Source organism: Geotrypetes seraphini, chromosome 2 (genome assembly GCF_902459505.1).
Source record: "Geotrypetes seraphini chromosome 2, aGeoSer1.1, whole genome shotgun sequence".
Taxonomy (NCBI): domain Eukaryota; kingdom Metazoa; phylum Chordata; class Amphibia; order Gymnophiona; family Dermophiidae; genus Geotrypetes; species Geotrypetes seraphini.
The window spans coordinates 153,123,246-153,136,189 of NC_047085.1; the positions used below are offsets into that span (position 1 = coordinate 153,123,246).

A 12,944-nucleotide genomic window follows, 5' to 3' on the forward strand; every position below is an offset into this window, starting at 1 on the left:
ATTATGTCACCCACATGTGAGAATATTATGACTGCTTGTCCTCGGAGAATAGAATATTTCACACAATTCTATATCTACCATTATACGAGATACTGTACACAGGATTCCTTTCAACAATTTATTTTACCTGGAAATTTTTCATTTAGGCTGCATACAGTAGATAAGAAGCAGACCATACACATCAGATGATGTAAATATCAAAGTGATTTACTGAAGAATAAATAATCCAAACTTGCCCGACATGGCCACATTTCACCTAAACTTAGGCTGCATCAGGGGCTAACAACCAATGGGGAACAATTAAAAGCATTTCCCCTAAACTAGTACAGCAGTTTCAACATTCAGCATAATGAATACTGTTTGGATTATTTATTTTTCAATAAATCACTTTGATATTTACATCATCTGATGCATATGGTCTGCTCCTTATCTGCACTGCTTTTGTGCTCACAGATCTACGCCTCTCATCGTTGCTATGAATTTTTCATCTAGGCTTCTCAAAAGGCTGAAAAATACTTTGGAAAAGCCAATTACTTTTTAGATTTTCTATTTTTTCTTCAGTTAAAAAAAGTAAAAGGTGTGATGGTCCGTGAACAGCATACTGCAAGGTAGCATTCCAAGAGCACATGATACCGACCTCTAGACTGAAAAAATCCTGTGCTCCTGGCCTGTAGGGTTTGTTGTCTCCATCAGCTCTGCGATGTGATTCAGTGGTGGTGGTGGTGATATGAAGGCGATGACTCTCTTGCTCCTCTCCATGATCCTGGCCAAGCTGCCACTCCACCTGATGATCTCTCAGTTTAGACTGTTACGTGCATGGGCGGTAATAGAAACAAATGCAAAGGACAGAAGGGAATAAAAAAAAAACAAAAAATGGGTAAGGTAGACGACTGAAAAAACTACAAGACAAAGAAGAGCATGAACAGAAAAAACAACTTAAACACAGTGGCGTAAGAGAGTGAAGAGAACAAAACCAAAATGAGAATGAGCAAAATGATGGGCTGAAATATCTGAAAAGCAAAAAGAGAAAGAAGAGAAAAAGAATGCAAACACCGGTTATGAGGCGCGCATGCAATGAGAGATGCATGAGTCAAACTAGCAGCAAGCACGCTAAATGTGAAGGATTCAGAACGGAACGCTCCTCCACCCTTACTTGTACCGTGCAGATAAGCCATATCCAGGGGCGGTTCTCAGATTAGATATGCACCCATTGAGTACCAGCAGCATCTTACAACAGTAGTCCTTCTTTGGTTAAAGTGTCTTGGCCCCTCCAACCTTGGTTATGTAAGCAAACTGTGATTCAGCTTTCCAAAAAAACACAACTTACAAAATATCATGGTTTTTAAAATGCTTCAATAATCAGGTACGGAAAAACTTAAAGAATGCCACCAGAAATGACAGTGAGGGGCCTTTTTACTAAATTACGTTAGATTTTGCAGTTACAGTGCCTTCGCACAAAAATAATAACATGTGGTAAGTGCAGATCTAGCATGGCAGCTATTTATTAAAGGGGGATGGGGCATGCCCAGCACAGCTTTTTGCAAGTCGTGCATTAAAAACATCCATTAGCACACAGTATTCTAGTTAATCAATGTGGATACCTTTAGGTGCCAAAAAGGAAAAAAAAAAATCAGCACTGACTAGAATGGCACGTATTGCGATTCTATAAAAAGGTATGCATACCTTACAGAATTGCATTAAGCACTAATGCATGACATAACTTTTAGGTATTTAGGCCTGGCTTTAGGAAAATCAGGCCTAAATACCTGTGCAAAACTTGTTTGTGTGCATCGAGCATATTCTATATCAGTGCGCATAAATTTTAAGAATGCCTGCGATCCACCCATGCTCCTTCCCTGACCATGCTCCCTTTTCAGATCTGCCCACTAGAACATCTGCACAGCACTATATAGAATATGCCTACCAAACTGTACATGTAACTTCTAATTAGTGCTAATTACCATCAATTGTGAGGTGTTAATTGTCAATTATTGGCACCGATTAGGCTTGTTAAGCAATTAGATTGTGCACACCGATTTGTGCATGCAACTTAAGGCGCCATATACAGAATTTGGGGTTTAGTGCCTCCAAATTAGGAGGCACTATGGGCTAGATTCACTAACCTGCCTCTCTGTGCCCGATCTGCAGCAGGCTGACCAATTCACAAAGAGAAAATATTTAAATGGGGGCGATTGGAGGAACGCCCCCCCCCCCAACACAGGGATCACTACTGAGCGATCCCAACGCATGCACAGACCATCTCTTTACCTGTTGATGATCTGCGCATGCTCTCTCCATGCAAGGAAAACACTTTTGCAGGCGGGGGGTGGGGGGGTCAATCAGCCAAAACACGTGAATCCTACTAGGCCTTAACCCGCCCTGACTCTCCTGCTCTCTGCTGCCTTCCCTGGAATGCAAGCCCGCGGGGTTTAAAGCGGGGCTGCACTGTGGCGTGTTCTGGAACACGCCATAGTGCAGCCCCGCTTCAAACCCACGGGCTCGCACTGCAGGGAAGATGGCAGAGATCCAGAGTCGGGGCAGCAGAGATCAGTCTGGGCGGCAGACAGCAGGGGGAAGTAGAGATTCACTGATTTAGAGCCTAATTTGATTGAATAGCACAACTGATTGAAGTATGTTTTTTTTAATTAAAATCATTTCATATGATTGGCAGCATTGATGTCAGCCACAGAGAGGGAGTATGACTGTGTGGTTGGAAACAGGAGTCAGTGTCTTACAGAAATGCTGGCACCATTTTGAGTGTTCAGTGCTTTTTATTCATAGATTGTGAGCTGAGTTTAGCAATGGCATTTTGGAACTGAGCAGGGCTGGAAGATCGGGGCAGAGAGCAGGGCGGCAATGGAGCAGGAGAGTTGGCAGGGACGTGTACGACTGGTCCCCAGCAGTCGCTTCTTCTGTTGATTGGCCAGCCCAGTCCATGTCCCAGATTTGTTTAGTGAATCGCATCCCTGCCTACTTTGCAAGCCGTTTCCCCTCATTTTCACGCACGGATCGGAGTCGGATCGGCACAGAGGTTAGTGAATTGGGTCGGAGGAAAAGCGGGTCGCAAAGGGGTCGCAAACTGATCGGTACACGATCAGTTTGCTTAGTGAATCTAGCCCTAAGTGGACCTGTGCAAAGTGGACGCGTGCCAGTTAGCCACGCATACTGTTTGCATCATATACTTCCTGCACATTGATCTCCACCTATTACCTACCTAGTTACTGCCCCTAACACAAAATACTCTTAATGCACAAATTTGTGCATACTAACCGCTAAGCCTACACAGAAACAGTTACAGCATATATGCGGGCACAGTTACCGTGCGCATATTCATGCATTAACTGCCTTAACACACTTTAGTAAAAAGGCCTCTGAAATTGCTACACTGCTTGGATACAAAATTCTCTTTGCTTTTGAGAATCAGGATAACAATTTTTTTTGTTTTAAACAAAATAAACTCTTGTTATCTTCATTTACTTAGACTCAAAATACTAGGAACCGCCTCTGAACTATTTTGAGCAAATGAAAATAAAAAAGGGAATATTAGTATTTACAATTTTGCGTACAAACGAACACACTTGAAACCATAACAAAGCAGCCAAGAGTAAATTAGCTTTTGCACTGCGAAGCAAACAAGAAGGAAGCAAAAAGAGGTAAAAACAGGAAACACAAAAGACTTTGCTAACTTACCTGGAAGTCTGTGGTCAGCTCCTTTCCTAAGTTACTAATGGGAGAATCTCGAGACATTGATGTCATAGTAGACAAGAAACTGGAAGATTCCGTGAGATGGGGCACTGGGGAGAGGTCTTCCACGTGTTCTTTCAGGCCTGCCCCAACATGGTCAACTTTTTCTAAAAAGACCTGTAACTCTTTTCTAAAGGCCTTCATTCGAGAATTAAGAGTGTTCAAGAGTTCAGGCTGGTTTGTCACCTCTCTTTTCTCATCACTGCTTTTCAGTGACTGCTTAGAGGAGTTGCTGCTTATGTGTACCTTAGCATCATAAATCAAGCAGTCTGTATCGGTAATGATATGGTCAACAGTCCTTTCTAGTCGCTCTGCTTCACCCTTGATGCTCATTAGATACTCTGTATCCTCTCTGATTCTCATCAACTCAGAGGAACAGATGATTAGGTCATTGACCTCTGATGGTTTCCCACTCCCAAACCCTGATGTCTTCTCATAAACCTCTTCTGAATCACTCTCACCTCCAATAGGTCCTTCTCTCTTTGGCTGAGGACGTCCATCTTCACTGTCACTCTCTTTCTTTCCTGTGTCACTATCAGCATCACTGTCCCGGGGACTTGCAGTGTGTAGCCCCAGGTGGGAAGCCAGGTCATAGCGCTGCACATTAGACAGTAACACACGGTTCTCATACTGAAGTTTCATCACTTTTCCACTCAAATCACTGATCTGCATTTGAGCAGATTTCAACTCTTCTTGAAGGATACCACTAGATTTAGTATCACTGTCTTCTATCCAGCCCAACTCCTGGCCAGGCCCAAATTTAAATTTATTCAGTTCACTTGTGAGCTGTTTGTTGTGATCTTCAATCTCAGAAATTGATCTCCTCAACAGCTCCGCTTCCTCTTCAACAAATTGCAAATGGCGATGAAGTTCTGTGGCAGACTCCACCGAGTCGCCATATGGTGAGGTAGGAATGCTTGAAATATGGTCTTGGCTAAAACATTCTCTCTCATACTGGCATCTCATGTCCTCCATCTCAGCTTTAATGCCTCTGTTTTCCACTTCCAGCTCCACAATCTTCCTGCCCAAGATGTTAGCTTCCTCTTCTACCAATTTGAGTCGGAGCTTCAGCTCACCTTCCCTGGTGCTAGGTGGACCACCTGTTTCCCCTGTTGATAGAGGGCTATCCACATCTCCATATACTGACTTGTATTTCTGCAATTCCTGTTCCAGTTCATCTTTTTCTCTTCCCAGCTTGGCCATCTTCTTACGCATAAGTGCTGCTTCTTCTTTGGCAAACTGAAGTTGGCACTTCAAATCAGAACTATCTTCCTGTTAAGAGAAGAGATACAAAAAAATAAGCGCAAAAGTTGTCACTTTCGGGAAACTTATCACTGCATTTAAAGCCTCTTTAATATGGGAAGTTTACATTTATAGGTTTAAAAATAGTTCAAGCTAAGATTCAATAAAACCTTGTCAGTTACTATCAATATTTAGTTTGATGATAAAAGGATGTCAGTTGTGTTTCCACTTTCTATACAGCACTTTCTAAACCTTGAAATTCTTTAGAAAAGAAAAACAATATAAATAAAGAATAATCTGAAAATATATTTTATTATTTTTTCCTTCCTTCCAGTAGCTACATTCAGTTCACTTTCAGAAGGAAAAAAAACTTTAAGAAATTGATATATTAGCTATGATTTTAGCGAATTTAACATTGAGGGGTCCTTTTATCAAGGCACGGTAGGGGTTTAACCCGTGGAATACCGCACGTTAAACCGCCTGCCACGCCAGTCGCTAACGCCTCCATGGACGAGGCATTAGTTTTTTGGCTTGCCGCGGGGGTTAGTGCGTGATTAAATGTCCAACGCACTAACCCCGCTAGCGCACTTTGATAAAAGGAGCTCTGAGTGTTATGCATATAATTGAGCAGTAAAATTTAGCTATTCAGCTGTCTTGCAAAGCATTTTTAAAACCTCAAATAAAAAAAGGAAAAAAAATTATATTTAATATATTTTAGTAGCAGTAAAGCCACTTCTAAGAATCATCAGGTATGATAAAACCTATAATTCATACATTTATTAGTGTTTGTGAAATACATAAACTCTAATGGGTCTGTTTACTAAAAACCTAAACACACTTAAAAACACTTTGGACCTGATATTCAGACCACGGTAGGCAGCCTGGCTATTTACCGTGTTTGGCAGAAAACCCAGAAATTCAATGCCAGGCCATATCCAGCGACCAGCAATGAAGTTCCAGGATTTTTCTTGGCCGCTAGAAACATAGTCGGTTAAGCCAATATTCATTGGCTGGCCAGCTAAAGTTATAGCAGCCGAAGATAGACCTGCTGTTTATGCAAGTCTATCTGGCCACTAAACGTAGCCAGTCAGCCAATGAATATTGGCGCTAACCAGCTACGTCGCATGACACAGCTGGTGATCGGGCTAGCTGCCAATTGCTAGAATGTTAAGATCAGAATCTGCCATGAGGATATCAACAGAGGTGCTGGGTGAAAGTCATTACAAGACGACTCAAGCAACAGCCATTTCTGTGGTGGGTCCTCTGAAATGGAATGCTTTACCAGGATATTTAAGACTATGTAAAGACAAGATGTCTTTTAAGAAGTAACTAAAAACATATTTGTTTGTGAAAGCTTTTTACTAGGTAGTGATGTCTCGTTTGTGAAACCTTTTATTAGGTAGTAATGTTTCAGATTATGATAATCTGTTTTATTGAAGTCTTATTAGCCACGTGCTAGTTTTAGTAAGTTAGACAACTTTGAAGGAGTGAGTAGATAATGTTGTACTGATTATTTGTGTATACATGACTATGTATGTTTACTTTGTAAACCACTTAGGTCTTTAGACGGTGTAGAAATTTTTAAAATAAATAATATTCAGTGGCCATCTTGTGCTGACTATTAGCACTTAGCCAGCTAAGTGCTATTTAAGTGGCCAGGAGTAGTTGCTGGCTGGTTAAGTGGCACTGAAAATCAGGCAATCTATTACCCATTGCCCCTCCCCCCCCATACACACTCACACACACACACACGGGGTTTTAAGCCTTTAGTGCATCCCATCTTTGTTATTAGCAGTAGTAATACACATCAGTAGGCACCTGGCCCTCAATGCAAAACATGCAAACCACAATGCAAGTAGCTCTGGTTATTCCCACCCCGCCCATCTCCCCTCCCTCCTCCCTTCCACAAGATTCCATACCCCTGCATAAACTCCCCCTCCCAAATCCAGGCGCAAAGCCCTGCCCTACAGACCATAAATCAGGCCTCCAACTGACTTCATATGCAGAACAAAAGGGAAGCCTCAGATCAGTCAGGGCCAAATCCCAAAAATGACAGTCTTAATATTCCTTCAAACAGAAATATGAAATTATTACAATTTAAATAGGAAAGCACAAGAGATTTGTAAATTACTGCACAGTAGTTATAATAGTCATTAGACAGCTAATCGAAAGTTGAGTCTACAATACCAGAAAAGACTCGAGGGAAATTCTACAGGATCCGCACACAGCACAGTGCTCTGCTACATTTCGTTAACAGTTAACACATTATCTTGCAAGACCCATTCATTAGGATCTTGAAATGCATCATATAGGCATGAAATGATGTTTCCTAATACTGTAAAATATGTATGCTGAAACCCCCATGGGGGCTTGGAAAGAGGTGCTTGCGAATGATGGGTTTGAAACCAGCAATTAAATCTGTGTTAAAACTGAAAAAGGGTTTCTGCCTGAGAATTTGTGTATCCAATTTGTGAAAGTCACATGGCTGAGTGTGCAGAGAGGTTCGGTTAACACTCTATGCAAATTATGTACTGAGAGATGAACATTCAGACACTTAGGTGAAATGTTATACATTTTAAGAGATTATTTCATGAGTGGGAATAAAGCTTGTGGGCTTAAATTCATATGAAACATAGAAACATAGAAAGATGACGGCAGAAAAGGGCCAAGGCCCATCAAGTCTGCCCACTATAGACCCTCCCCTTAAGATTAGCTAGTGTTTTGCCCTGACCCTCTTAGGGATCCCACATGGGCGTCCCATTTATTCTTAAAATCTGGCACGATAGAAAATCGTGATATGAATTGAGCAGAGCTGAATCAGAATAGGGGAAGTGGAAATCCATTCCCTATGAGTTTAAAGGAGGAAGAAAACAGTGGGGAGGCAAGCCCAGGGATTTGGAAACTGATTCTGAAGAGTCTGGAATCTATGAGTTTGAACTGCATAGAGTCAAATGTATACATTATATTCATTTGGATGGTAGCTCCCTATATGGGAAACTCTATCACTGACTAACAAAGAGCTCCTTTTTAGAGCTGGTATGCTGTATACCAGCAGAGGTGTACCACTTGGGGAACTCTTGAAGAAACAAATCAGTAACTTTTGGGATCAGAGAGCTCAGGAAAGAAGCAACCCTTGGGAGCAGTAACCCTTGGGGAGTTAGGCTCAAAGTAAAGCAGCTTCTGGGAGCAGCTCTGGGCAGAAGGGCCTGCAGAGGCACTATTGGTGCCTGAGGGCCCAGAAGAGCAGGCAACCCTCTATAGGGATCCCTGTTACTGGTGGTCGCCAAATTGGGACCACAGCAAGGAGCTAACCCAGATGCTCCTTTTGAAGGAGGGGAAGGCTACCAGAGTGTGGATCAGCACTAGTAGCCTAATAGAGGTGCCAGACCGCTTCACTTGGGTGCAATTGGCACCAGCAGCCCAACAAGGGAAAAGGCTCCCTGGAGACTAGTGGTACAGGTGGAGCACTCTTGGGAGGACTGGAGCCCTCAAAACTAGGGGATAATCATGAGGAGGCTGCCACAGAGGGTAGGCCTACCAGTAGGGAAGGACAGTACCCACCTAGCCCTAAGAGTTTCCATGGATTGGGTGAGAACTTGGAGATTAGGTAAGGGTGGATTAGAAAGGGAAGGAGGAAATCTAGGTACACAGTCATGTATTGCACTGTCGAAGTTTGAAAATCAATAAAGATTTAAAAAAAAAAAAAAAAAAAGGTTTGAATAGTATATAAATGCTACTGAATTAACTGCACTAGTATTGGTTTAAGTATGGAAGTATTGGAATTGTTAAAAGCTATTCCTGACTGTTTGTTTATTGATTAAGCCTATGTACATACTGTAGTTCAAATAAATCAGTTTATTAGCCAATCTTGTTCCCAGAAGCTTTTCTGGATTTTTTCTTGGGGTGAGAAGAGGGTGAATCCACTCACTAATACTTCTTTTCCCCAGGTGGAAGCACCAAGCGCTAACTGAGGGAGGGACCGAATCTTGAGACTGCCTTCGGGGAACTCCAGCCAGGTTGGGCCCCAGACCCAGAGCCGCCCTGAAGTGGGTGTTATAATACTATCCTTGTCTGTTCCTATTTCTTCAGATCCCAATGAAATATCTTTGCTGGCATAGAAAAAGCTCACCATGTAAGCTGGTTTAGTTGGTTCCTTCTGACACTGCAGCTAAGCATTAGGAATTCATTAAAATGCTGGAATTTAATCTTGGCTCCATGGCTGACATGTAGTTTTGGTAGAAAAATATCAAGAGCACATTTGCTAAAAATTGATTAGCACATATAAATGCTAGGAATTTATTAGAGCACCTTAAAATTTTGAATGGATGCTAAGCTGAATTAATGTGCACTAACCAACATGTTAACATACATTAAGTTGATTAACGAATATTATAAAAATTATTATTAAAACAAATTTGTGAAACTAATCACAAACTCCCCCCAAAATGGGGAAAATTGAAAAGGGAATGGGACTTTTATACTGCATTTTTGTGGTATACATTCAAAGCAGTTTACATATATACACGTTCTTAATTCGTACCTAGAGCAATGGAGGATTGAGTGGCTTGCCCAGGGAAACAAAGAACAGTGTTGAGATTTGATCCCACAACCTCTGGGTGCAGAGGCAGCAGCTCTACCACTAGGCCACTCCTCACCTATTTCTTTTTCTTTTTTGCCTGTGCACCTTCATGCTAAACACTTCATATAGCCTCAGGCTGCATTGCATCGGTTCTGCATTGACCCTGCCCTTCCTGGCCAAGCGTCTGATCTGGAATTATTAGCACAGCAGTTGGATGTTCTTCAGAAGTACAGTTTGGCCTCCTTTCAGCCATCACTATCCAAATAGAAGCCCCTCTGTTTGCACTGATACTCTTTATTTACCCAATATTACTTAGACGACCGTATATATTTTAAAATCAGCGGAAAGCAGAAAGAGCAATGGGGGGGGGGGGGAATTCTATAAAGGGCACCAAAAAAAGAAAATCAGCACTAAGGCCCATATTCTATATAAGGTACCTTACATTCGCCTAACTTAAGTGGAAAACATTGTTAGAAAAAAAAAAAATAAAAGATAAAAAGCGGTTTTAAAAAAGTGGTACGTTATAATAATCACACATTAGAATGTTCAGATGTTTCATAGATATTATGCTGACATTGTATTATATCTCAGCTATTTGAATTAAATGTGTATATTTTTTTATACTGTTTCATGATAGTCTTATTCTTACCTCTTGGGTTGTATTTATGTTTATATTTGATCAATTGCTATTGTTATGCTGTTAACAAAATTGTAAGTTTTATGTTGAACTCTATCTGTCGTACACCCCCTTGGGCAGATCTCTTCATAAAGGCAGGTAATAAATCCCAATAGATAATATTCCCACAAAAACTGCAGTTAAAATAAAGTATATGACCCATGATACAGCCCACGCTGCATTATTCTCATTGAAAGTATGGACAAAGGATAATGAAGGGGCATTAATAACTAAAAAAGTATACAGTCAAACCTCGGTTTGCGAGTGTTTTGCAAGATGAGCAAAACATTCTCGCAAATCGTGACTTGCAAACTGAGCGTTGACTCGATTTGCGAGCACCCCCCAAGAACCGGCATCGCTCCTTCCCCCCCCACCCCCCCCTGCGAACTGGCAACTCCTAAACAGAAGCCTTACCTCACCTGGCACCGGCACGCAGCCCATAGGAGATTCTCGGAGAGAGCGAGAGCCAGAAGGCTTTGAGCATGCGCAGATACTCAAGGCCCAGGCAACAGGAAGGATCTTCGTTCACCAGCATCAGCACGTCCTGGGGCTGCGTGCTGGTGCCAGATGGGGTAAGGCTTCTGTGCAGGCGGGGGCGATGTCAGTTCTCGGGATGGTGGAGCAGCGCCACTGGCCTCGGGGGGGGGAGGGGAGAGGAGGTGGGGGGGAGAACAAATCAAGCAAGTTTCCCTTACTTCCTATGGGGAAACTCGCTTTGATATACGAGTAGTTTGGTTTACGAGCATGCTTCTGGAACGAATTATGCTTGTAAACCAAGGTTCCACTGTATACTGAATTGACAGAGCAGATTGAATTGAGGGTTGGGTGCATTGTAATTCTCACTGATAATCAAGTCCCAAATCTCAACCTGACTGTCTGGCTTTGCTGCTTAGATGAATAAGCGTGGAACACTATCTATGGTACATAATGTATTTAAAACAGAGAAAAAAGGACCTCAAAAAACCCCTAGATCACAATCAATAAAGTTATGAACAATCGGGGTTAGGTTTTCATCACTGGTCCAAAAACTCTGTATAAATCTTTTAAATATTTTTAACTTACTTTTACATTTTTTAATTTTTTTAAATGCAATAAAATCATAAATAATGATTGTGAATATTCTCTAAATCATTTAAAGAGCAAGTAAAGATTTAAAGCCGGCAAATTTGCTTGTTAGCAAGGAGACACGCAGCTACACCACAGAACATATTGAGCAAACTTAGTACCGGCACAGAGTTGTATCTTATCATTACCCCTGAAGAAGCCCGTAGAGCGAAACGGTTGGGCCTCCGTTGGGCAATTAAGATAAGTGCCTGATTTATCTTATATTGTAGAAAGCCTCAAACAAATTTGCCGGCTTTAAATCTTTACTTGCTCTTTAAATGATTTAGAGAATATTCACAATCATTATTTATGATTTTATTGCATTTAAAAAAATTAAAAAATGTAAAAGTAAGTTAAAAATATTTAAAAGATTTATACAGAGTTTTTGGACCAGTGATGAAAACCTAACCCCGATTGTTCATAACTTTATTGATTGTGATCTAAGGGTTTTTTGAGGTCCTTTTTTCTCTGTTTTAAATACATTATGTACCATAGATAGTGTTCCACGCTTATTCATTGAGTTTCTCAAATTGGACACTTAAGCAGTTTCCACTTATTCTCTCAGTTTGCTGCTTAGATGTCACAGAAGCCAATTCTCTAAAGTCACTATGCATATAACGATGGCACTAAACCAGTGGTCTCAAACTTGCGGCCCGGGGGCCACATGCGGCCCGCCAGGTACTATTTTGAGGCCCTCGGTATGTTTATCAAAATCACACAAGTAAAATAAAACAGTTTCTTGATCATATGTCTCTATAGCCATAAATTACAATATTATTTGAAAGACTTAGCCAAAAGGAAAATTTATAAACTATAAAAGAGTTTTACCTCGTTAAAAATTGTCATTTCTTTAATAAGACATTAACTATTTTTTTGTGAGGCCCTCCAAGTACCTACAAATCCAAAATGTGGCCCTGCAAAGGGTTTGAGTTTGAGACCACTGCACTAAACCATTCATTAAATGAATGGATTTTACCACCCAATTATTAAAACAGCTCACCGTGGATTTTTCCTTGCTTTCTAGCCGTCTACGAATGTACTATGCAAATGTTAATACAATGAAGTCATGGATATTAAAACTGTAGTCTTACGAGGTCATTAATATTAAAATGACTTCTCCGGGTGATTCTTAAAAATACCCCCCCCCCCCCCCCAGTTACGAGGATCGGGGCTGATATTTATCAGAAGGGTCTGAGCCTTACCTTCCTGTCATTGATTGGCTCAGGCATTGATAGGAAAATAAAACAGCTCAGACTTGCCACCAGCCTCGATTCCTTGTAGCCCACAAAAAACTGCCCCCCCCCACCATTGCTACCTCCCATCGATTACCCCCCCCCCCCATATTCCATGCAGAAATTAGGCAAGAAAGATGCCCACTCCCTCCTGCCGCAGACTTTTTTAAAATGGGTACAGCTGTTGTGTAACACGGGAAAGGTTTTACGAATGTGGGAGCTGTGCATAGAGGGTCTTTGTGTTCTGTAGAAAACTGTGAAGACTGAGGACTTCCCTTTCATTCATTTATTTAGTTATGTTTTAGTTTTGGTAGTAGTGCCTTTATGGAGGTCTCTGCCGCCGCTGCCCCACCTTAGATAGGGTTAA

General features: G+C 41.4%; 1 protein-coding gene across 1 annotated transcript in view; it reads right to left on the reverse strand.

Annotated features, from left to right (window-relative positions):
• Positions 1-12,944, reverse strand: part of MTCL1 (microtubule crosslinking factor 1) — a 398,239-nt gene that overhangs the window by 144,843 nt on the left and 240,452 nt on the right. Inside the window, 2 exon segments of the mRNA XM_033934045.1 lie at positions 638-805; positions 3,691-5,016. Coding sequence (XP_033789936.1) covers positions 638-805; positions 3,691-5,016 — 1,494 coding nt within the window.